This window comes from Drosophila willistoni (genome assembly GCF_018902025.1).
Source record: "Drosophila willistoni isolate 14030-0811.24 chromosome 2L unlocalized genomic scaffold, UCI_dwil_1.1 Seg168, whole genome shotgun sequence".
Lineage (NCBI taxonomy): Eukaryota > Metazoa > Arthropoda > Insecta > Diptera > Drosophilidae > Drosophila > Drosophila willistoni.
The window spans coordinates 2,595,577-2,619,166 of record NW_025814047.1 but is presented as its reverse complement, the minus strand read 5'-3'; the positions used below and the strand labels follow the sequence as shown (position 1 = coordinate 2,619,166).

General features: G+C 38.4%; 1 protein-coding gene across 4 annotated transcripts in view; it reads right to left on the bottom strand.

The window, feature by feature from the left end:
* The window catches only part of LOC6643290 (protein enabled homolog), an 87,088-nt gene that overhangs the window by 24,656 nt on the left and 38,842 nt on the right, over positions 1-23,590 (bottom strand). For 2 of the 4 annotated variants that reach the window (XM_023176283.2, XM_023176285.2), the window contains 7 exons: positions 20,325-20,470; positions 19,965-20,249; positions 19,696-19,891; positions 18,451-18,575; positions 18,165-18,383; positions 17,949-18,105; positions 17,804-17,888 (listed from right to left, as the gene is read on the bottom strand). In XM_023176283.2, coding sequence (XP_023032051.1) covers positions 17,804-17,888; positions 17,949-18,105; positions 18,165-18,383; positions 18,451-18,575; positions 19,696-19,891; positions 19,965-20,249; positions 20,325-20,470 — 1,213 coding nt within the window. The remainder of the gene's footprint in view (positions 1-17,803; positions 17,889-17,948; positions 18,106-18,164; positions 18,384-18,450; positions 18,576-19,695; positions 19,892-19,964; positions 20,250-20,324; positions 20,471-23,590) is intronic. The other 2 variants (XM_023176284.2, XM_023176286.2) reach the window with 1 other exon arrangement.

Here is a 23,590-nt window from a genome sequence, read left to right as displayed (position 1 = left end):
GTATGTGTGTGGCAAGCCTTCATGATATCCTCGGATGAGCATTTGGCTGGTATGCGCCGCCCGCCGTTCTCGATGCCATTCCTCTTTGCCTATATTGTTCTTGTTGTGTTTCTTGTGCTTCTTCTTCATTTGCGGTTCCATTGCATGTTTCGGGTTCTGTTTATGTACAACGGACGAAAGCGAGAGAGAGACAGAGAGAGTGAGAGGATGAAGGATACGACGATGAGCACAGCAGGCGGCGGCAATGGCAAACGTCGACAGCGACGGCGAAAGCGGCGGCGGAACACCTATGTGTGCACATTGGCACATTTAACAATGGGTATATATGTGTGTGTCTGTGTGTGTATAAATGTGGATGAGAGCCACAAGCAGCCGCGCCAAGCCAGGCGAGGCCAACTCAGCAGGCGATGCGTGTAAAAAGGATAATTTGTCAATATGTTCGTTCGTTCCGGATTTGCACGGCCTGAGTCTGGCCTGGTCTGGCCTGAGTCCCGGGCAGTAGTTTGCCCATTGCCAGGATTCGCAATGTACGTGTGTTGTTTCACTACTACTAGCAGTACTCCCCCTCAGCACATACACACACACACACACTGAGTCCTTTCACAGGGATTCTTTGTGCTTTACCTCTGCCGCTTATTCAATTGCTCGCTTCGTCAACACACAGCCAGGCTTTACTTTGCACTCTACTTTGCTTTCTCTCCCACTCTCCCTCTCTCTCTCTCTCTTTCTCTCTTACTCACTCTGTCAATCTACACTCCTCCCACTTATGGGCTTTTCGGTTGACTGCGTCCACCAACCATTCAGTTAGCAATGGTTAATAGGGCTTAGGAGCTGAAATTATTGCCTTGTTCAGTGTGAACCAAGCCAAATCGGATGAGAGTTCGAATTTGAGTTCTCTACCAGGCCAAAAGCCGATAACAGTTTATGTGCAAGGGGATCCGGATGATTGTCAGGAGGATGAGGACGAACATGGTTGACCAAAACGATAAAGGTTCGATTATTGAATGAACGAGGTTTGGTCTTTGGCTATGAAAAGACCCATCCATTGTCCCTCGCTCTTACGATATAAGAAATAGTTTTGCGTCTGATTTAAGGTAGAAACAATCCGAATGTCCCAAATGAAACCGCAGCACTTCATCTGGGCTAAAGCAAAGCCAACTCATCGCCAAAAAACAAGAAAGGAAAAAACAAAAACCAATAACACAATAAACTGTGTACAACTGCTTCTTCTCTTACTCATTGTACCCGTCTGCCCTGCCCTAACCACAACCACGAGTTAGCTACTAGATGATGATGGTGAAAAAGAAGAAGGAGAAGAGCATGCGACCACAAAAACCCCTCCGCCCTTTGTCCATTCAGTCAGTCGTTGAGCATATCAGCATGGATAGCCTCGAGACTTCGAGGACAACAGCAGCAACAGCAACAACAAACAGCAAAATGTTGGCGATGAGATTTTAAAAGCCATTTAGAAAAACACCCTCAGACACAAAACAAATCCACAAAAATACCGACACGGATACTCACGACTACACTCACTTACACACACACACACATACAGAGACAGTAAGAGAGAAAGAGAGACGTGGGCATAAACGCAAAGCTTACACAAAAGTGGCGTTAAAAATGATGCGGAAACACGATGTTCGTCAGCGTCAACGACGGCGACGACGACTCAACTCGACGACGTCGACCATGATGATGATGATGATGACGAGGATAAGAAGGACGAGAACAACGTCGACAATGAGCCTTCAAGCGAAAACCGCTGCTAAAACTTCACGCTTAAATATTTTTCACACCACGTAGTCGAGAACGACAAGTTTGCTTCGAAAAAGAAGAAGAAAAAGAAGATGACGATGACGACGACGACGTCAACGACGAAGAAGTGGAGAATAACACAATGACGAGAACGGCGCGCGGCCAAAAGTCTTCCAAATGGCACGAAACTCAAATGGGGTATGCAAGGAATGCGGGAAGGATGGCAAAGAGATGGCAGTAAGTAGACGGCAAATGTCTAAATACCCTTGCTCGGTGCTAAATGCCTGACATTCCGGCAACGACCACAACGAATGTTTAGCAGCTATAGAAGAACAGACAAACTGACAACAATCAGACAAATCGGATTGAGTAAGGAACTGATTGCTGAATCAATGAACAATTAGATAAACCAACGAAGGAGAGTGATATGTATGTAGATAAGTTCCATGAATTTCACACAAGAAGAACATACCTGAGAAATCAAAGTTTCTCAGATTTAGGTCAGATATAAAACTTTGCAGAGTTTCCTCATCATATAGGTTATTCATACTGCACGACACATGCAATATGCTCACTTCTGGAAGGAAAAAGATAGGACAGGAAAAAGAATGGCAAAAAAAAAACCCAAAATCTAAACCGAAACACAATTGTTAGAAATTAAAAGGAAAACTTTAATCATACCCGCGGGTGGTCCTACAACAATAAAGGGAGAGGCAGGTTGAGGAAGAACACTGAGGACAAGGATCCGGGTCCGGCTGCGTTTGCAACTGTCTGAAAATACAACGAAAACTTCTGCAAGTTTCCGGTTGTGTGTACAATTTTCCGTGCTCATTTCCGCAGCCATTTCCCAAGCAAAAACACACTCGCACACATACACACACAAACCCAACCGAGATGGAGGAAACAGCACAAAGAAATCGCAACCAAGACTTGGCTGTAAGAGAAAACTCTCCAAGTCAGTCCAGACAATTGTTGTTCTTAGACGACGCATAAAACTTTGAAGGCAAACTTGACGCTTAGGGTCAGTAGCAGAATAACCCGAATGGAGGATGGAGGTGAATGGAGACGGTGCATGTGGTATGTGGAGGAGTGTAAGCAATAGAAGTAGATGGACTAGACATGTGTAGCGATTATTTCTCCCGCACTTGATTTCGTGTTGCATTTCTCATACTTTCGACTTGACTCGTCTCTGGCACTCAATTTGGTATGAAAGTCTTCTACTCCCCCCTGCCTCTGCCGTTGACAGACGTCATAAAAACTGTCAAGGAGAGGACGAGAAGGAGAAGATGGAGAATAACTGCTGGATGCTGTGATGCCATTGTGTGTGTCTAGCAGTATATGCGTGTGTATCTGCAGGCACAGTCAATCAATATGTCAGTCGGGCTCATCAAAAATTCCAATCACAAATTGGCAGAGAGCCGACAGAGTCATCCTCCACCTTTGCCTGCCTCATTCTGGCCCTTTTCCTTCTCCTCGCCTCATCCGCCTTTGACTGCCTGCTTGACTGACTGACGTCACCCAAAGACAGCAAGTCAAGCGCAGGCCCAAGAGCAGGACCTCCACTCACTTGACTGACCCGTTACCCGTGTCTATCTGGGGTAGGGGCATGGAGGATAGCTGGGCATAGGCAATAATGGCATTTAAATGCAGGGTCACGTATCAATTTACTTGGTTATTAGTTACGGGCATAACCTGGTTCCCTGGACCCCATGAGAGAGATGTCCTCCCACTGCCACATCCATCTCTAATCCAACCTACTCCTGTGCTTGCTTTCTCACTCTCTCGAGTTCTTCCTCCTCTCTCTTACTCACTGTGCCACACACACTTTCTCTCTCTCTCTCTCATGGTCCTTATTTGATATGCCCAACTTGCCACTTGCCCTCTAACCCGATGAGAAAATCCGAGCTGAGCGCTTAGTTTGTTGCTCTTTTCGCCCGCTCATAACGGATATGGCTTTGTGCTAAACTGCCCCCAAAACCTCAACCCGCCCCGGCCCCGCTCCCCTTCACATCGTCTCTCTAAGTGACTCGAAAGTTTTTCACTTTTGTACAAGTTTTTCTCTTCTATCTTATTCTTCTTTTTTTTTGGGAGGAATACGGTAAAGAGATGAGGGGGTTGAGAACCAATTGCAGTTAGGCTCTGCCTCTCTAGAGCTGATGCTCTCTGCTTCTCACACTTCTTGGTGCTGTTGCACTTTGTGTCAAGATGGAGCCAAAAATCTTTGGCCCGAACCGCATGGATACGAATCCTTTCGAGCGAACAGGCAAGAGAGTGAAAAAGAGAGAGGCGAGAGTTTAAATCGGCACAGCAGTGGAGCTAAGCTGAAGAGGGATGTCGTAGGGGAAAGCAGTGTCCTAGGTGCCATCAGCCAGGGAACTTTGTGCAAGCGGTGCAAGTGATACAAACAACGATACACAGTTCTACACTTAACAAAAATGCAATGACAAATTTAAAAAATAACAAATTTTGACTTTGTTTTCTTCGATATCATTTGGGTTTCATTTCTAAGCGCACTGTTCAAATCGAATATTGGGATAAACTCTTTAAAATTTGAATTAATTTCTTTCGCAATTGTCTATTTTTTAGTTTGATTCTTAACAATTCTATATGTACTTTGTTTACCTTTAAAAATGTCTCCTTTTCGTTCGGTCATAATTTTTGATTTTGGTAAATTGTTTTACATGTAACTCGAAATCACATGGGATTTATAACTTTTTAGTCGATTTGGAGTAGATTTTTTGTAGTGTATCGGTGGAAAAAAAACATCATAAAATCTGCAAACTGAGCAAAATGCTGTTCGCCTGCATTTCGAGAGTACCTTCTATCGATACCTTGATGCAGTACCGACGAGTGCGAAAGCGAATGCCATTGCCAGTACGAAAACCACGTAACATACATAGACATATCCTCACAAATACACGCACAGACTGGGGGAGAGAGACTCCTCCACTATTCGGCATTAGGGCGAACAAATGTACTGCGCTGCCATAACAAATCCCTAAACAAGCAACAACACACAGTAGTCATACACGGACACCGACACGGACACGGACAAGGCAGAACTCGACTTCCGTCGTCATCGTCGTCGTTGGCGTCGTCAACACCAACATCAATGGCGGACACGATGTTCTAGTCGTCCCGGCGGTTCTGGTGCTACTCGTTCGCAGCCTGACTGCTGCATTCTGCATATAGAGCGGAATTTCCGGTCTAACCTCACAGCGCCCAAGCGGAAATACAAGCGGATTAGCTTTTAGATTTATATACTAACAAACACCGATTAGACAGGTGGGTGGTGGTACACAATGCTCACACAAACACTCGAACGTACACTCACATACACACGCACACACACACACACACAAACAGAAACTCACAGAGAAAGTACGAGAGATAGAGAGAGAATTATAGAGTTGGCGAATGAGACAAAAGAGAATGGGATGAAATGGAAAGAGAGCAAAAGCAAGCAAACTGTTCTGTTCTGGTCTGGTCTGTTTTGGTCTCGGTACTCGTACTGTTCCCGCATGATTTCAGAGAGTTTTTGCGTGCCAACATTGCATTGCATTTGGGGTAAGGCAAAAGCTGCTACAGCACCAGCGCCAGCTACTCCTCCTGGTGTTGCTCTTGTTGTTGATGATGATGATGATGGTGGTGGTGTTGGAGGTGGTAGCGGCGACAAGAGTGCGATGCGGTGCAGAGTATGGATTGCATTTTAGTGTTTCCTGTTCGAAGTTCAAATGTGAGAATATTTTCGTATGGCAGCCAGCCATCGATGCAGTTATCCTCGTGTCGTTCTCCTCTCCTCCTTCATTCCTCGTAGTTTTTGACTCTTCTGGTTGGATTGTTGTTCAGTGCTCATTTTTCAAATGCCAAAAACTTGGGGATTTTTCATGTTGCCTTGGCTCAAACTAATAGAGCATGCCCGTACCGAAAAAAAAGTCCAGTTTGGAATTTAATGCACAAACATTTTTATCCCCCCAACAATAATGGTATAAAATTTTGCGTTATTGTAGTTGTGGCTGATAGTTTGCCCAATTACCTACATCCCATTCACACAGTTTCCAATCTCAGCTCAATGGCAGAGAACTTGTTTGGGATAGAAATAACTTTGCATTCGTTAAGATTAACACAATTCGAAAAAGAAACAATCCTGAATAGCCCAAGCTCTTTTGGACAATTCAATGGCTCATCTCATAAAGAACTAAGTTAACTCCTGTTGAGTAATCGGGTTTAATGAATGATATCGCTCGCAAGTCAATTGTTAAAGTTAAGACATCTTTAAAGTAAGTAACTTAAATCAACTAAGCTTGCTTGACGAGAGTTGAAAGTTTTCATTTTTTGAAAGAAAGTATTTCATATTTATTATTTATATTGATTTGTTACATCTTTTAATCTGAATGCTCAACAACAATTACGGATTTATGCAGGACTTTAACAAAAAAAGTCTTTGTTACAAGAAATGCAGTCATTATTTTTACGCAAAGATTAAGCAGTTGAGATTAACAGATTTTCATGATGAACTAGTTCGAATAGGAAAAAACTTTTACATGGGACAACGCCTCGTCGAATCAAAGCAACAACACAAAAAAAGGAACAGCAATTCTCGGGTATATTATTTTATTTGTTTCTTTTGTTGTTTGTAGGAAATGGGTTTGCCACCTTAAAAATTGCAATGAAATTCGTCGTCAAATTGTCATAAAAATGCGATAACTTTGTTTTGTGCTGTTGTTGTCCTTGTTGTTCTCCCACTACTCCTTCCTCTCACCGACATCCTTCGACCTCGACCAACGCCACGCCAACACCACCAACTGTGAGCGCGAGTATGATAAATTTTTACGATGTTGCCATAACAATAAACCGAGCTCCAAAGCTCCAAGAGCTCTGTGGAGCGCGGAAAATGTAGAATGTGGAAAACAGCAAAAAAAAAAAAAAAAAAAAAAACAGAAGAAAAACTAATAAAAATCTGCTGGGATGCGAAAACTTTTATGGGCAAACTACTAGGACGAGCGGGACAATCAAAGTGCCACGGATGAGGCAGATATGGTGGTTAGGAACCGATGGAGAAGGTGGGAAGGACGACTATAGTTTTCCTCTGTGCAAATGTGCAAAAAGTGCAGAAATAGCTCAGGTGCAGGCCGGATAAGCGACGATGAGGTCGTCGTCAAAGTGACGCAGCACATCCCAACGGAAAAAGGGGGCCAGAGGGATGCGTCGAATGCGTGGGAACAAAAAAAAAGAGGAATAAATGCAAAAGAAACTTCCGTTTAAACCAAATGTTTTTGTTGTTCTTAAAGGCAAGAAATGAAAATGCAAAAACTATTATGGGGTAAATTTTAAATAAAAGTGCATTCAAAATTTACTTGTTTTCACGAAGAAGCGGTGTAAATTACATGCGCTTTAGTCAAAATTGGCATCATACGTGTCGCAAAATGAACCTATTCAACAGCTACGAGGCCGGAGGGTAAACATTTGACTCACAACAAACCAGTTTTTGGAATCAATCAACTCAGGGCCACGAACTGAAACAATTTTTTGCATCCCCGTCCCCTGAGAGACAAGCACCGGAACCGGGGCAGGCTTCCATTCCCTTGTTTGGCTTTGGGATATTTTTGGATTTTGGTTTTGCAAATGGATTTATAAACTCTCCATCTCCAACCATTCCACGTCCATTCCCGTTCCAGAGCCTGGGTGTGTGATTTTATAGGCCCTAAAGCCATTGTTCAAATAACCACCCAATCCATCCCAATGCCCAAAGTTTCCTCGCAGAGCCCTTCTAATGATATTTGAGGAACACACGAATGTGTATGTAAAACCAATAATAAGACAGACCAGACAGCACCATGGCCAAAGGGGCAGCAGCAGCAAGAGATGGCAACTGAGTTGGTCCCTGTGAGTTCAGGCCGAAATGGTTAACAAGTGGTGCGTGTATCAATTCAATTGAATTTGCAAATGTTGTTGTTACCCACTGAGGCGGAAAGTCTCGGGCAGAGAAACGCAGAAGGACCAAAACCCAGAACCAGGACCCGTATCAGGACCAGAGGCCTCAGACCTCAGCCGCATCATCATCATCATCATCATCATGAGTCTCATCCTCATCATGGGCTAAGTTGACTGAAGTATTTGTGAACCCCACTTGATATTTGTCTTTAGATTGGGGATTTGTGTGCCGGATGCCGGTCAGGAAGTGTAGAGGGGTATGTGTATGTATACATACATATATACCCACATGGAGTAAGAGAATGAGTGTCCACTGAATGTTCGACAACTACAATAAATACGATATAGAGTCATGTAAATTTCTTTCAAAACTTACTAAACTTACTTTATTTTGAAAAAGATTCACCAACTTCCATCTATAGTTTCATATAGTAGAATCGATAATAACATATAAAGGGCATCCACAATTCTTTGATATATTTGGAGTAAATGATTTGCATTTATTTTTGCACGTTTTTCTTCACTTCAGCGAAAGCGCGTTAATTAAAAAAATCCTGTATCCGTTTTTTATGCATATATACCTACATATATCTCAAACAACACGAACAGCAACATGACATGATGTGGTGTGTGTGTGTGTGTGTGTTGTGTGTGGGCAAAGCAATGGCAACAATTCAATTAAAATGCCATGTTGAAAACATGCAAAGTGCTTGGAATGAAATTAACCCCTATAAACTCATAATATGCTCAAAATGATGCACTTAAAAACACATTAATCACATCGACAATTACCAAGTGAGAGAGAGCGAGACAGAAAGAGACAGAGAGTGAATGAGAGACTGGGGATAGCGCTTTCCCTGTCCATTGAATCATTGAATGAATGAATGAGTGAGTGTGCGGCGCGTGCTTGAGAATCTTTTGTGTGAATGGAAATGCGGGGAAAAGGGCGATTTTTGAGTGTTTGTTACAAAAAATAATATGACGAAAACGAAATTAACAAGCAACCACCATGAAAAAACCAGTAGAACGGTCTCTGGTCGCTTGTGATGTCGTTTTCTATACCCTTTCAAAGAGCTGTATAATGAAAACAAATCTAAACACGTTTGGTCAGCTTAGAATTGATCGATTTAACAATAAGGAAAAGATTTAATATCTTTTACGATCAAAGTACAGATCAATTTTATAAAGAAAAACAATAAGACACGTAAATAATATTTTGGATTAATATTCATTGAGGAAACTGAAATATTCATTGTTAAAATGGTCGAGAATTTCTTTTGTGTATGCATAAAAATATTAAAAATATCTTGGCTAAGTAATTTAATCGACTTAAGCTCCCTAAAACTGCTTAAGGAGGAAGTTAAGCTATGGAATTAGCACCACATGGAATATTGTTTCCCTCCATTGCCAAGCTTTACACAGGAAAGTACATGCTGTTTTGAGAAGGGTATAAATGTATTGGTACAAAAGTCGAAAAATAACGCAATAAAAACCCATAACAGAAAATAAAATCCAAACAAATTTCTCACAGTGGCTGTCGGGTAGCAACCCCCTCGACAAGTATGTATATAAAAGCCTTCGTGTCGTCATTAAAAACTGTTTTTGCTAATTAAGTGCTCAATTGAGCATTCAATTTCACACACACACACACACACACAAATGCATGCAACAAAAATACAGGGTAAATACCCAAACAAAAAACAACAACAACAACCACATAAACTTCTTACCCTCTTCGAAAAAGAGAAATTGAAAAGAAAACCAGAAAGCAGAAACAGAACTGAACAGAACAGAAATATCAACAAGGAAAAAGGAAAAAGGCCCCACGGCAAAGGCAAACCGAAAAATGAAATGAACGCAAAATATAACAAAGTTGGTTTATTTGCTCAGTTAATGCAAAATGATTCCCCCGAGGGTAAAGGAAGAGTGACGCAGCGGAACAGGAATCGGCAGACGATGGGCAACAGTGGGCATCTGCCAAATGCCAAGTGGTTGTTTGATGAGCAGATATTTCATATTACATTTGAGTATATAAAGGATAGATAGTTAGTTGGACTTTCAGATATAATCAGTCGAACTAAAAAATATTGCTCACATGGTGTGAATCCAATGGATACCTTTAGTTTTGTTGTTCAAATATGGGTATCGATTACTTTCCAATTTGGAATTCAAATGAAAGTCGAATGATGCCCACTGTAGTGAACTAAAGTGAAAACAAAAGCGTGAAGCACTAACAAAAAACTACAACACCGCAGTCAAAAACCAGGACTAGCTTCTATGCACAGAAACAAAAAAAAAATAAGAACCTGCAGCTAGTACAATGAGCAACTCTGAAAGAGTAAAACGAAGATGGGGTACAAAAGAAACACTCCAGAAAAGGAGAAGAACGAAAGGGTAAATATGATTCAATAAAGAATTACGCTGAAAAGTATGCAACAGAAATAAGCAAACACAAAGTGCACGTCAAGCTGTATGCGTGTGGGTGGGAGTGAGAGCAAATACAGTTGGCTCTTGCCGTCTCTCTGTCTGCTTGTGTATATGTTTGTCCGACTGTCTGTCTGTCTGTCTGCCCGTCTGTTCGCCTGGTGCTTGCCTGCTTGCACTCGTTCTCCTTCAATACCGCTGACGAAGGTTGCTATGGTATATGAATGAGAGAATAAATGCGAAAAGCAAATGTGGCAAGCTACGAAACAAGGCAAAGGAAAAAGAGTACTTAAAAAGCTCACAAGCAAATATTTATAACAGTAAATCACTTTGGTGCTAACACACAGATAGACAGACAAACAGGCAAACAACACACGGAGAGAGACAGTGAGTGCGGGCAAAGAAGAACAAGAAGAAGACGCAGAAGAAAAGTGCAATAAAAAAGCAACAATGCCAACAACAATAAATGAAAAGTGTAGCACACAAACTTGGTCTACTCTTTCTTGCTCGTACTCATTTGTTTTCCCTTCCATTTCGTTTTTCCTTTCTTTCTATATATACCTATATACGTATGTATGTGCTAGTGTAGAGGTGTGTGTGTGTGTGAGTATGCGTGTGTACATGGAGCAAAGAAAAACAAAGTAAATATTTAAATTCGTCCTCCAAAATACACAAAATACAAAAATAACGTCAACAAATACAAAGTAAATATGGTGGCGTCGGTGGCTAACAACAACAACAACAACAACAAAAGCAACAATCAACAGCAGTAACAACCGTTGCAAAATGGCGGAACGAACATTAAGTAAGAAAATCGCATAGTCTGCTTCTGGGGGCAATTTCTTGAGTTTCTCTCTTTCAAAAGTTTTTAATTAAATTCAAACCAAGAAATGCAACCAGAAAAGTGCAAAAAATACTTAAGTCAGCTACAGATACAAATATATGTATATACAACATGTACATATGTAACTACATAACTTTATCTATATACATAAATATTTGTATACATTTGTATTTGTGTAGTTATCAAATGGAAAATCGTATATAAATATAATGAAAAATTCTAGTTCCCTTCAACTATGTATAATATTATATGCTGAAGACAAATGCAATCCTATTTGAATATAAATATATGTATACACATAAGCCTAAAATCGTTTCGTTTGGCCAACAATCTAAAAACAGAAAATAAATAAAAAACAAGACAACAAAAAAAAAATTGCATGTTGCACAAACTCAATTGCAAAACCCGAAAAGAGAGACAAAAAAGGGAAACTAAGAACAAAAAAAAAAAAAAACCAAATACTTTTGAACACAATAAAATCCAATCGAATACTAAAATTTATATGGTAGTAAATATGCGTAGAGAGAAAATAACATTGAAATTGAATACCAAATACAAACCAATATTTTTTTTTAGTTTTTTTTGGTTTTTTTTGTTTTTTGTGTAACTTGATGCTAAGAGCCAATTGAACAAAACACAGAGAGAGAAAAGGATTTTTCAACTAAACACAATTTCCTTTTGTCCAAAATAAAAATAAAGTTTCACTTAACTAAACTAGAACTCGACTCTCAGATATCCTACAAAAAAATTATCATATTATAATGGTTTTGCAATAGGCAAGAATAATCAAAATTAAATGCTCGTTTATATAGAAATGTAAAGGAATACAAAGCTAATGATAGGCCTTAAAACCATATGAATATAGAGCGACAACTTTAAAATATGTATTAAACTTCGCCTTATGAGTTATAAGGTAATGAAAAGTTCTTCCTAACTTAAGAACACTTTGTTTGGGGAATTCAAATTGATAAATTTATTGAATAGATTTAACCATTTCAAGGATAAGACATTGATGATTTATTCCATCATCTGTTAATACTTTTTGCGTTCTGATTATGCCTTTTAAAGCCAAGTGCAATTGTAGGGTATCAAAAAAAAAGCTGTACAGAATAGACAAGACAAGACGACAACGACAACGATGAGAGGAAGTCATGCGTAACACATATTTACGCATTGACATTGCGGTTAGACAATGCACATTGGATTTCAGTTAGTTAGCAAACAGCAAGAGCCACCTCGAGGAGCGTCAACCACAGTTACCACTCGGTACACTGGCTAGAGTATGGTGTTCTGTGTTTTCTTCTTTTTGTGTTTATATTCCATATACATCAAGGGTTTATGGGCTAAACGTTTATGTGTCTGCTGGCAGCAGGAACATACATGAGCTTTTAAAGGGTTTCCATACACACAAACATACACTCACACACACACATGGACAGCCATCTTCTTCTCTTGAATTCATGATGAAAGTTTTTGCCTTGAATTTTCACTTATACAAACGCATTTAGCATTTTTTCACTCTCTTTTCTTTGTCTCTCTCTCTCTCTCTTTTTCTGGCTATCTCTATCTTTCTATATAGTCTGCTCTGCTCTGCTAGTTGACGTTGCACACTTGAGTGACTCCCAAAAGACGCCCACTAAATGGGTTGACCTCAGCCACCGTTTCCCCCTATGCACACACACACACACACACACACACACGCACTTATACAAACACATGTGCTGTCAGTAGGAAGTGGAACGTATTACAAAATGTATTTTATCTTCATCGATTGGCAGAATTTATATCTTTTTTCATGCCACATCAGCGTTTTATGTTTGGACAGGGTCCCATACAAAAACGAGCAGCAGAGGAGTGAGTGGGGGGTTGGTTGAGGGTTGAAAATAGAGCAGGGCAAACGGGCGGCAAGCTTGTCCCTTAAGTGAGTTGGGGTTATGTGCTGACAGGCTACCAAAGTACCAACAACATATGCAAGCATCGTATGCAGTAAATCAGCTGTTTTAATGCATATGATTAAGGTACAGCGAAATGCATAGAAGGGGAACAAAAAAACGAAAAGCAAGTAGAACAAACTCTCTCGGCAGATCAATATTACCCAAGAGCATTGAAGAAAGAATTGTAGGAGATCAATGTTACAATATAGATCAGGATAAGCTCCTCTTAACACATCAATGTTAATTAATAGCGTAGTCAGGGTTGCTTTTCGATTACTTGTAGAATCTCGTTGATTTGCGACAAACACAAAATCCTGTGTCTTACAATTTCGATATTCAAAGCAACTTCATCAAGGTTGCGCATCGAAATTGAATATTCATTTCGCAGAACTCAACCGCATTTGATTATACTTATGCATGTATTGGGAACACGAAAATTACATATACTGCCTATACAAACACTCAAGTCACCATCTAACACCATGGTAATCCTCTTTTGATATTATTATTCGCTTTGTTCTTCTCTCTCTTTCTCTAGGGTCTCACCAGTGTCGTCGCCAACAGCAGATGATGCCCAAAATCCTTGATGTTTGCCAATTATGTAAATTTATTTGAGAGTAGAAACCCCACCAGGCACACTGTGCACAGCAAAACACAGTGGGGCCACATAACTACATAAATACTCCAAACACTTGGCTTCTCGTGTTTACCACAATTTACTGAGACTCAAGTTAACACGGACACACAAACGTATGTATGTATGTGCGGGCGAGAGGGACAGAAAGAGAGAGCAAGAGAAATAAATGCACATTTTTTGCTACACATTTCCGGACACTGGAACTTTTACCCACAGTTGTCCTTATGCCCCACACACACACACAATCAACCGTGGGCAAAGAGTGTATAGAGCATTGGGAGGTCAGAAGCTTGCCACAAGCCAAATATGTCTGTGTCTGGATGTATCTATCTCACTTTAACGCTCTAGGTCTTTCTTTTACTCTCTCTCTCGCTCTCTTTCCCACCTTCTTGTGTCTTTCATGCCATCTCTTTCGTTGTGTGTCTGAAAAGTGTGGCAATAAAAAGGATAATGTAACTGTTATTCTACGCAAAACGGAAACGACTGAGCAGGGGAGGGTAGGGCACGGCAGGGCAAGACAGCGAGGTGTGAGTGTAAGAGGGAGAGGCATTGGCGTTGGCGTCGACTTCAACGTCGACTGCGGTTGCAAGTGTTTGAAATATTTTTGTGGCAAAAGGTGGCAAAAGCAAAGGCAACAACAACAACAACAACAACGATGACGAGAATGAGAACAAAAAAATAAAAGCACAACCAGAGGCGGTTAAATGTATGTGGGGAAGTGGAAGCGGTGGAATTGTGGGGGTTGGGAGGGAAGTCGACTGATGGTGAGTGACTGAACAAGTGGCAACGAGGAAACACGACTGACAGCAGTGGGTGAACTACGGTGGGGTAGGGTGGTGTGGTGTTGGCTGGAATGGTAGTGGCAGACGAACAAAGTGCAAAAGAGCGAAGCCGGAAAATTGTGTGGAAATTTGAGCTTCTTTTGAAATTGAGGCCGGAAATGGCAAGACCCAGACCACTGTGCAGGCATAAAGGACAAAATCAAGGAGACGATGAGAAAGAGAGTGAGATAGCGAGATACGGATAAAGGACAGGAGTAGCGTGTGCCAGTGGCATGGGCCAAGTCGAGTTGAGTCGAGTCGACTCGAGTCGAACTTGGGTTGTTGTGTTAAACAAAATGTTTGCGGGTGCAATAAGCGTAAATTCAGTGGTTTTATGTTTACTTATACCACCACCCCCACTCTGACTCACACTCCCTGTCGACCAAAAACCACCCCCCGCCTCCTTCACAACCAGGCATAACTTCATTTTATTGGCAGTCCCCTTGGGAACCCGATTCCGCTCCCTTTGTCAAATGTTTAGTTCGGGTTGGGGTTGGTAATATACTTTTGCAAATCGATGCGAACTCCTTAAACGGTGGGTGGGTGGGTTGGTTCGGTTTGGTTTCGTTTCGTTTCGTGTGGTTGAGGCGGAGGACAATTCCCTCTGTTGGGCTGAACTGTGTGACGGTCGGGGGGCTGGGCTGTGGGCAGGAAGCGTGTGGCATGTTGAATGGGTCTTGAGTGTTTTCGTATGGTTGACAGGATAACACGGAGTAATTCAATTCGAAATACTTTATGCTGTTGCTTTTATTATTTGTGCTTGCTTGGCTCGTTCGTCGTCCTCGTCCTCGTCCCGCTCCTGCTCCACCTACATCTCGTTTGCCTCGTTCGTTGTCGGATGTGGCATTTGTAGGTGGAAATATTGTGGTTCAGGGTATGGGAGATGGAAAGGCATGATGATGAAGGGGAGGTCTGCATAAAAAATGGTGTGCAAAGTTACACACATACACACACACAGACAATGAGAGAAAGAGACGACACAGACACAAACTCGGTTTGGGGTTTTCTGCCTCTGTGTGTGTGTGTGTGTGTCTGTGTCTGTGTGCGGTTTTCTCTGTGTTTATTTATTTTTATGATGTTTCCTTTTTGGCATTTTATTGAAGAAGTTTACCGACGCCATTCTGCTGGGGCTGCATAAATAAATAAGAGATGGAGTGATGGCTGAAGGGGAAAGTGGCATTGTGGCATGGCTGCTTGGGGTTTGAGGTGGAGATGGAGATGTAGTTGGGGTTGGGGGTATTGCAATTCATAAAAAATCAATATTTATTCCCCTCCCCCCCTTGACGGCTTGTTTACGCCCCTCTCCATTTGCGGTTTGGGCTTGTTATGGGGCATTTAATCAGTTGATTTCCTATTCAAGTTGGTTTCTATTTTCCATTTCTCCCTCTCTCTCCCCCCTATTGTTGAATTGCTTTTGTTGGATTGTAAACCAAATAGAAAAATGCAATTAGAGCAAAATATTTGTTACGATTCCCCGCATAAAGTGAGGAAGGACGAATGGGTATGGAGTCGAGTGCTGGTTAAGTAAACTTGAACATGCCACACAACTAATTGGAATTCGGAAGACCATGGAATGATGAGTGATTCGAATTTATTTATTTAACAAACGAGCTAAGCATGTAAATGACTTATTATTGCTAAACAGCCATTATTTATGTACACACAGATCGCAAACTTCAAACACTTAATATTTTAGATTTTCGATTCTTTTCAATAAAAATGATGAGTACTGCTCCTGCTTCCGATTCCGAATAATTTGGAAGGAATAGAATTTGAAAAGTATTCTTTCAATCAGTTTTACTTTTAGTCAGGGGAATGTTGTTGTTGATTTCTTATCACTTATAAGTTTTACAACAGACAATCAAAGTGAAATTCTCCTGGATTCTTTTCAAAACTTTCTCAATCGAAATGTTTTTATAAATATCTTTGATGACAAATATAAATTTAAAATAGTGTTTAAAGTTTAAACTATTATCATTCGTTATAACTAGAGACAAGTTAATTTAAATACATTGGATATTAATCACACAATGAAACAAAAATAAATTTTTAATGATTTGAAAAAAAAAAAATTAAATATAACTTAGTCAGTTGAAGTGTACCTATTATTTTCATTCAGACCTATTATTTTGGTCTGAATTTCAAGCACGAAATTCAGCAATTTCACGTTTTTTGTAATAACTTTTAAATAAATTTATTTTTCTTTACCAAATTAATGTATTTTAATTGTTTTTTATGTTCAAAAAAGAAAAGTGCATTTAAATTTTGGTGATCAATGCAATAGAAAAAAAGTTGTGTTAATCTAAAGTCCAAAAAGATATAAGGTACATTATTATATAGCATTATATGAATTTCTGCATCATTCTAAGTTTTTTCAAACACTATACTTATATGCAGCAAACAGCATGTCTATGTACAGCTTAAAATTGGGGAAACAATTTCTCATAACATTCCTATATGTATATTTAATACTTGAAAAACAAATGAAGCTTGTCTTATACAAATCTTTCAAAATTTCATGATTTCTCTTTTGAGTATAGACCAGAATGGTAAAAAATTGGCGCTCTTTTTATGTTCTAACCAAATGGGAACTGCAATGACTTCAACCATAGGAGGAATTCAATTAAAGCTTTTCATTTTTAACAATTATCTGTAGCCGAGAAACGTGGATGAACACACAAACCATTTGAGTAAAGAAACGAAACTCTATTTGTTTCAATAAAACTTGAGGTTTTTAATGTAGATTAGTAATCTAAGATTACTTTCTCAGCTGATGTGTATTAAGTTTTCATTAAGAACAGCATTTAATCAATAGATAGATGTATTTTACAACGTATATATGTATTGTTCAGTATCTAACATTATGACATTGTCAGGTTAACAAAAACCATTTAACAACCGTTTTTAGGTTTTGATATCTAAATAATCTATACTCCACTCAAATTCACAATATTTCTCTGTCCGCATGCAAATCGATTTTATTTAAATGATATTATATAAGTAGTTGCTTGATTTCTGCAAGACATATTGATGTCAAATGAATCAAAACTTCATGTCGTACGTATATGTCAGATATGTCAATTTAGGTTCCAACCAATTGATTGAGTTGTCTTTTGGACCTATTATATTTACATATCGATATATGTATATAGCTATTTGTTCAACTGTCAAACCTCACAACTGCATTTTTTTTAAACTCTCAACCTTTATGAACAGAATGCAAAATAATCTGTCACACACAGAAAACTAAGGCTATTAAGTTTTGGAGGAGGGAGCAAAGTTAAGTGAAACCAATTGAAATTTATTGACGCGAGTTGGGTTTCACTTGAACATCGTCACCCTCACCCCCAAATACATATAAATATATGTGTATATGTATATATGGTATTTCACCTTGGGGGCGCTTGTGAAGCGTCTCAAATGTCCCACAGTCATTCATTGAATCACTTACCTTCTTTTGACTTTTCATATTGCTTTGGCGATAAGTTGGTGGTCTTCTTGCCTGCCGGGAACGGCCTCAATGCATTGCTGATATGCTAAATGAATGGAAAAAAACATTATTATCAGAGACAGGTTAGTAATGGAGAGTTACTCACAATACGATCAGAGCGTTCGCCGCAGGGCAAACGTGCTACTGCCGATTCGGGACTATCCTCGGGCGGCGGCGGTTGGGGTACCCAATTGTAGGCCCGCCTCGATATAGGCACCCCAAATCGATCGTGCTGCGATGCTTGTTGTCTGCAATAGGAGATCCTTTTTGTTGAATTTTTTTTATTGAATTATGATCACAACTGGCCATAACCAGTTCCTACCTCAAACTCTCGTAGCAATCGAGGCAGACGACGGCGTATTCTCCATTCTCCAGCAACAGCCCGTCATCACTCTTCTGATGCTTCACAAAGGGGAACTCATTGACAGGTAAAGCTCGTACACGTTTCCTATAAGTCGTTATGCCGCACAGATGACAATTATAGTCATGCCAATTGTACTTTCGATCAGTTGGACTCAGACTGGGGCTTTGAGCTTCATATCTGGACACAAAGGAAAACAATGACGATTAATATCAAGCTGGTTATTGAATATTTAATTACAACTCACTTGCGCCATTGATTTAACATGGAATGATAGCAAAAGGTGCAAACCAAGGCGGAATTATTCCTCAGCTGTTCGGCATTTGGCAGAGAATTATGTTTCAACAACAGAGGAAAATATGGTCGCGATCCCTAAAACGAAAAGTACAATTAATATGAGTATTAATAACAAATAGGCTACAGTATAATAAATATATATAGTAATTTATGTTTACAATATAAGAAACCATATAAATTCTGCATCACTGATAATATAATAAACACTTTCATCTATATCCCTCCATGCATAGATTAGATACATGTTATATGGAACTTATCTATTGTACAATCATTCAATAATTATTACAATAATAATATCTTATCACAGTTGCAAGTGATATACATAAAAAATACTATAAATACATTACCTATCTATGTTATTTGATAACTATATATAAAGAAAACACAATTCCTATCTGCAAATTAGACCTAATTACGGGTGCCATAACAGAATGTGACCCAAAACAGAATTGATGTGGCTTATAAATGGATTAATATTGTGTAATATTTAATTCTAGACTCGATGAATGTTGCAGAATCAGAAAATCAATAAATTCTAATCAATACAAGCCTCTTTTAATCTCTTGTAAGCCTTTTAACAGAGAAACAAGGAGTGTATTTTGCTTTACTCTATATGATATGTGCCTATAAAGATAATATACACATCAAGAATTCTAAATATAAGATCTTCTGATATATCTGAGCTTAAAAAGAGTAATGACAGTAAGTCAATTTAGATTTTAGATAACAGAAACGAAGAAGTGAGTCTAGTCTGATGGTTTTACAACACGACAACAGGTTTCCGGACGTAAGGACGCACAGGTGACAATTATAGTCATGCCAACAAAACTGCGGCAACAAAGTCTTAAAATGTACATACAACTGTTATGAATCTAATTGTAATACATATTTAAATGTTAATCAAATAAGGAGGCTAATCAATTACAGTTCCAATTAGTTAATTGAACAGATATTAATAATTAAATGTTAATTTGCCAAAAATAAGATTGGAATAATCACTCTAAGCTTGAATTCGATTTTTCCTAATACTCTTCACTTAAAAGATTAAAATATATCTTTATATATCCTATTTAAAACATTTCCTTTCTTACTAATACTCATTACATGCAATTACTAGCTTCTAAAGGTACATTCTATCCTAATTAAAACATGTTCTATTTGTTATTGAGTGTGTGTTCCGCATCTCCTGTACCTCTTTGCTGGCATATAGAACTCTGGCTAGAGTTAAATCTGAATGGAGACCACAGAGAAAGCAATAGATCGATGTGCTGGCGGGAGTTGATGATGATATTGATGGTGTTGAGGGCGGTGTACAGATGCTCATGGCGCCATGACGAGATCCATTCGGTGAGCTGGAGTTGGTCATCATGGGTGAGGGAATGTTGTATCTGCAATGAAATGAGTAGGTATACACAATTAGTTTTTGTTTAATACATAGAGACTATTATGTGTATGAGAAACCTTCTATGCTCCAAGGGTACACGTTCCGCATCCATGGATTCCCACTGGCTGGCCAAATAATCCTTACAATCTTTGCAGACCAACACGCGGTTGCTGTTTAGCTCGTTGTTGTTGTTATTATTATTATTATTGTTGTTGTTGTTGTTATTGTTGCTGCTTGTTGTACTGCTTGCGGCATTGGCCTTGAGGCAAGGAAAATGCATTGCATGGGAATTCATATGCTCGGCACTTGTAGATAGCCAGTCCATTTTATTGGATGGGCAAAGCACTTTGCAAATGGAGCAGCTGTAAAACCGAAAACAGATACATTTTGGATTAGTCCATTGCGCCATAGCCAGAGAGAGATAGAAATATACTTACGGATACTGTCCATGGCCGTTTCCATTCTCGATGGCTCCTTGACTGGATGAACTTGGCGAATTGGGTCTCGAATCACTGCGTCTGGCTATTTGTTTAAGGTCACGAGCCGTATTTGAGTTTGAGTTGTTTGAATTTGTCTCATAGGGCTGCAGAAGAGAGATAGAAAAAAAAAACAACGATGACTACTACTGATTATTTCCGTATGGATAGTAAGAACATCACACATGGACTGCTAAACAAATTCTTACTGCCAACTGACACAACACCCCCTTTCGACTTATCTAATCAAAAATTTCATTTAATATTTCATACAATTGATTTGCCATTCCCAAGGAGTATCACACTTGACTTGACTCTCTGACTGGCATTTGGTATTTGAGTTTCGATTTTCGCTTTTTTTTTTCTTTTTGTTGTTAGTACCCCCTTCCGTTTCGGGTTTTGAAAACCGCCTCGAACTGGTTAGGACTGTGTGGACTTATCGCAAACATTTTGCGACTTACAAATAAACTCTCGATCAAAATAGAACCCACGATAGCTTCTTATCAACTTTTTATAGACTATCCATTGAAATCAATCCAAAGTGTAACTAGATGACATTGCTTAGCTGATAAACTGATAGATAATCAATGCTAAAATGATGTAGATCTATCAAAATAGTTTTTTTTTTATATACTCCAGCTAAAGAAAGTGAATTATGGCCCATCAATTAATTAAACCGATAAGCACAAGGCCAACTCTGGTGCTATTTTAATCGGAAATGCCGCATTAGACGGTACTTAATTACGTAGCAGATTATTTCAATTCAAGATTCTAAAAGCACCTGTTTAAGCATGTGTCGTTAATGTATTAAAAGATTAGCAGATTGCTCTATAAAACAAATGGGAAGGATGCCAAATTTCGACACTGAGAGGAAGCCAGAGGAATCTTGATTCAAAAAGCCACCTCAAGCAGACCATTTCGGGCTTTCAGTTATGATGAAATTCTTCCACTATTTGACCATATTTAAAAAAACATTTATATGAGAAGAATATTTATATTAAAATTAGTATAATTTAAACCTAATACCTTCTTTTTTTTAATGGGTAAATATTAAATGAATGTCTATATACCAAACTCTCTTCTTTTAAATTTGTTTGTTTTAATAATTTTTATTTGTGTTTTTGTAGTACGAATTGTTTACCCATTTATTGTTCATCGATTGCCCACACATAATGACTTGGCCGTTTGGCATGTTTATTTGTATGTATGTATGTATGTCAATACTCTGCCCAAGTGTCATTAAAAGTCAATACCTGGAGCCTTTCCCCCTCCTTCAGAAACATCTCTAGTGTATTCTGCTTATAACGATTTATACAATCTTGAAGTGTGTCAACAAAAGAACTCATTGCTGATTCTTAAACTAATTGCTACACGAATGAATAGTAATTATCGCAATAACAAAAAAAAATATAATAATAAAAATAAATACTTATGGGTGAGTGTTGACAACGCTTTTGAGTTTATACAATTATAAACGAATATTTCCGCTTTTCTTTTTTTTATTTCACAGCTTTGTTTTTTTAGCTCAATATTTATTTTGGGATTGTTTTTTTTTTAAGTTTTTTGTTTTGTTTTTGGTATTTGCTGAGGTTGAATGACACGGACTAGTCAGCTGTTTGCTTAACTTTGTTTTATCTTTTAAGTTGATATACATATGTATTAACGTTAGGCTGGTTTGTTTTTAATAGAGCAAGTCAAGACAAATATCGCCCATACGACATGTGGCTCACAAAATTGTTTTCCAAAATTGAAAACTGAATGGTATACAAAAAAGAATTTAATTTTATTATATTTCGCAAGTTGCATATGGAACTTTTTTTCAGTTTTGTTGGAAAGGTTCGAGTATTCTTTTTTCAAAACACAATAATCGAAAGTACATGAAGGTATAGGTAAGGTAATTTAACCTTTTCAAGGAATTGTGTGCCAAATATCTGAATAGAACTTTTCAATTTGTAATTTAATTCGATTCATTTTTCAAAACACAATATTTCAAAGTATAAGCTTTTTTTTTAAATTTAACTATTTCAAGAAATTTGGTCTATACTGTCTAAACCGATCTTCTTGATTTATAACTCAACTGATTCGAATATTTTTTGAAATTTTTTCTCCTCTATATTGTCTTCAATCTCTAGTCTAAACATTAGGAATCAAAATATTAAGTTCGTAATATGTTTTGACAAACAATTTCAAAGCACTTTGAAAACCAGTTTCAAATTCATTGAATATTTTTCAAAGGCTTCGTGGCCATAAAATAAACTGAAATATTTCCCTGATTTAAAAATATACTGCTAAAATTTTCATACAAAAACAAACATTTATAAATATGGGAAATCCATAAGTTTTAAGTATTGGTAAATATATATGTCTATATATATTTTTATTACCAGCCCAATTATAAATGTGTACGATCTGTAGAATATGTGGGTATTTTCGTACGTATGTAGACCATTCCAAATAGGTTTCCGAGGAAAGAAGAGAAAGAAATGGGGAGAAAAAGTGTTGTCAAGGCAAATATTTGCAATGCAAAGCCCCAAGACTGTCATTTAAGGAGCATCGGGGAGTAGAGGAAGGAAACAATCAAGAGAATGCAAATTTAAACAAAACGCAAGAAATGGAAATGTTTAAATATTGAGTTGGCTATTGATAAAATCTATTTGCATTTATCTTGTGTATTTAATTTATGTTTCTGTTTTTGTGTGGAGTTTCGTAAAGTTTACTTTGTCTCGAATTGTGCAATGACTAAAGTAGAAATGGGAGCAGAAGTCTTATTGGGCATTAGCTTTGTCTTTAGTTATTTTGAAAGGGGTTTTGGTTGGTGCTTTGGGCACCTGTTTAAAGATAAGTTCTTATATATACACCTTTATATATATATTTATCATTTTTGACTCAGCTAAGCAAGTATTTGTCTTGGTTTATTCATTTGGTTTTTATTTTTTTCATTTTGCTACACGCGAAGCAAACAAAACGGGATGGGGTTAGGTTATTCAAGAGACCGTACAACATTTTGCAATTGTTTAGAATTCAAATAACAGCAACAAATTATGTATACATGCATACATATACATATATATGTACATATCTCTCTCCTTTGGGTATAAATAAATAAATAAATAAATACATACGCAGATGTATGTCGTTAAACTCAGTCAAGGTTGCGCTTCAAATGAGTGTTAATTTTATTTTCGTCTTGTGCAAATATTGTGAAATTTCAAGAAACCGTTTCAAAT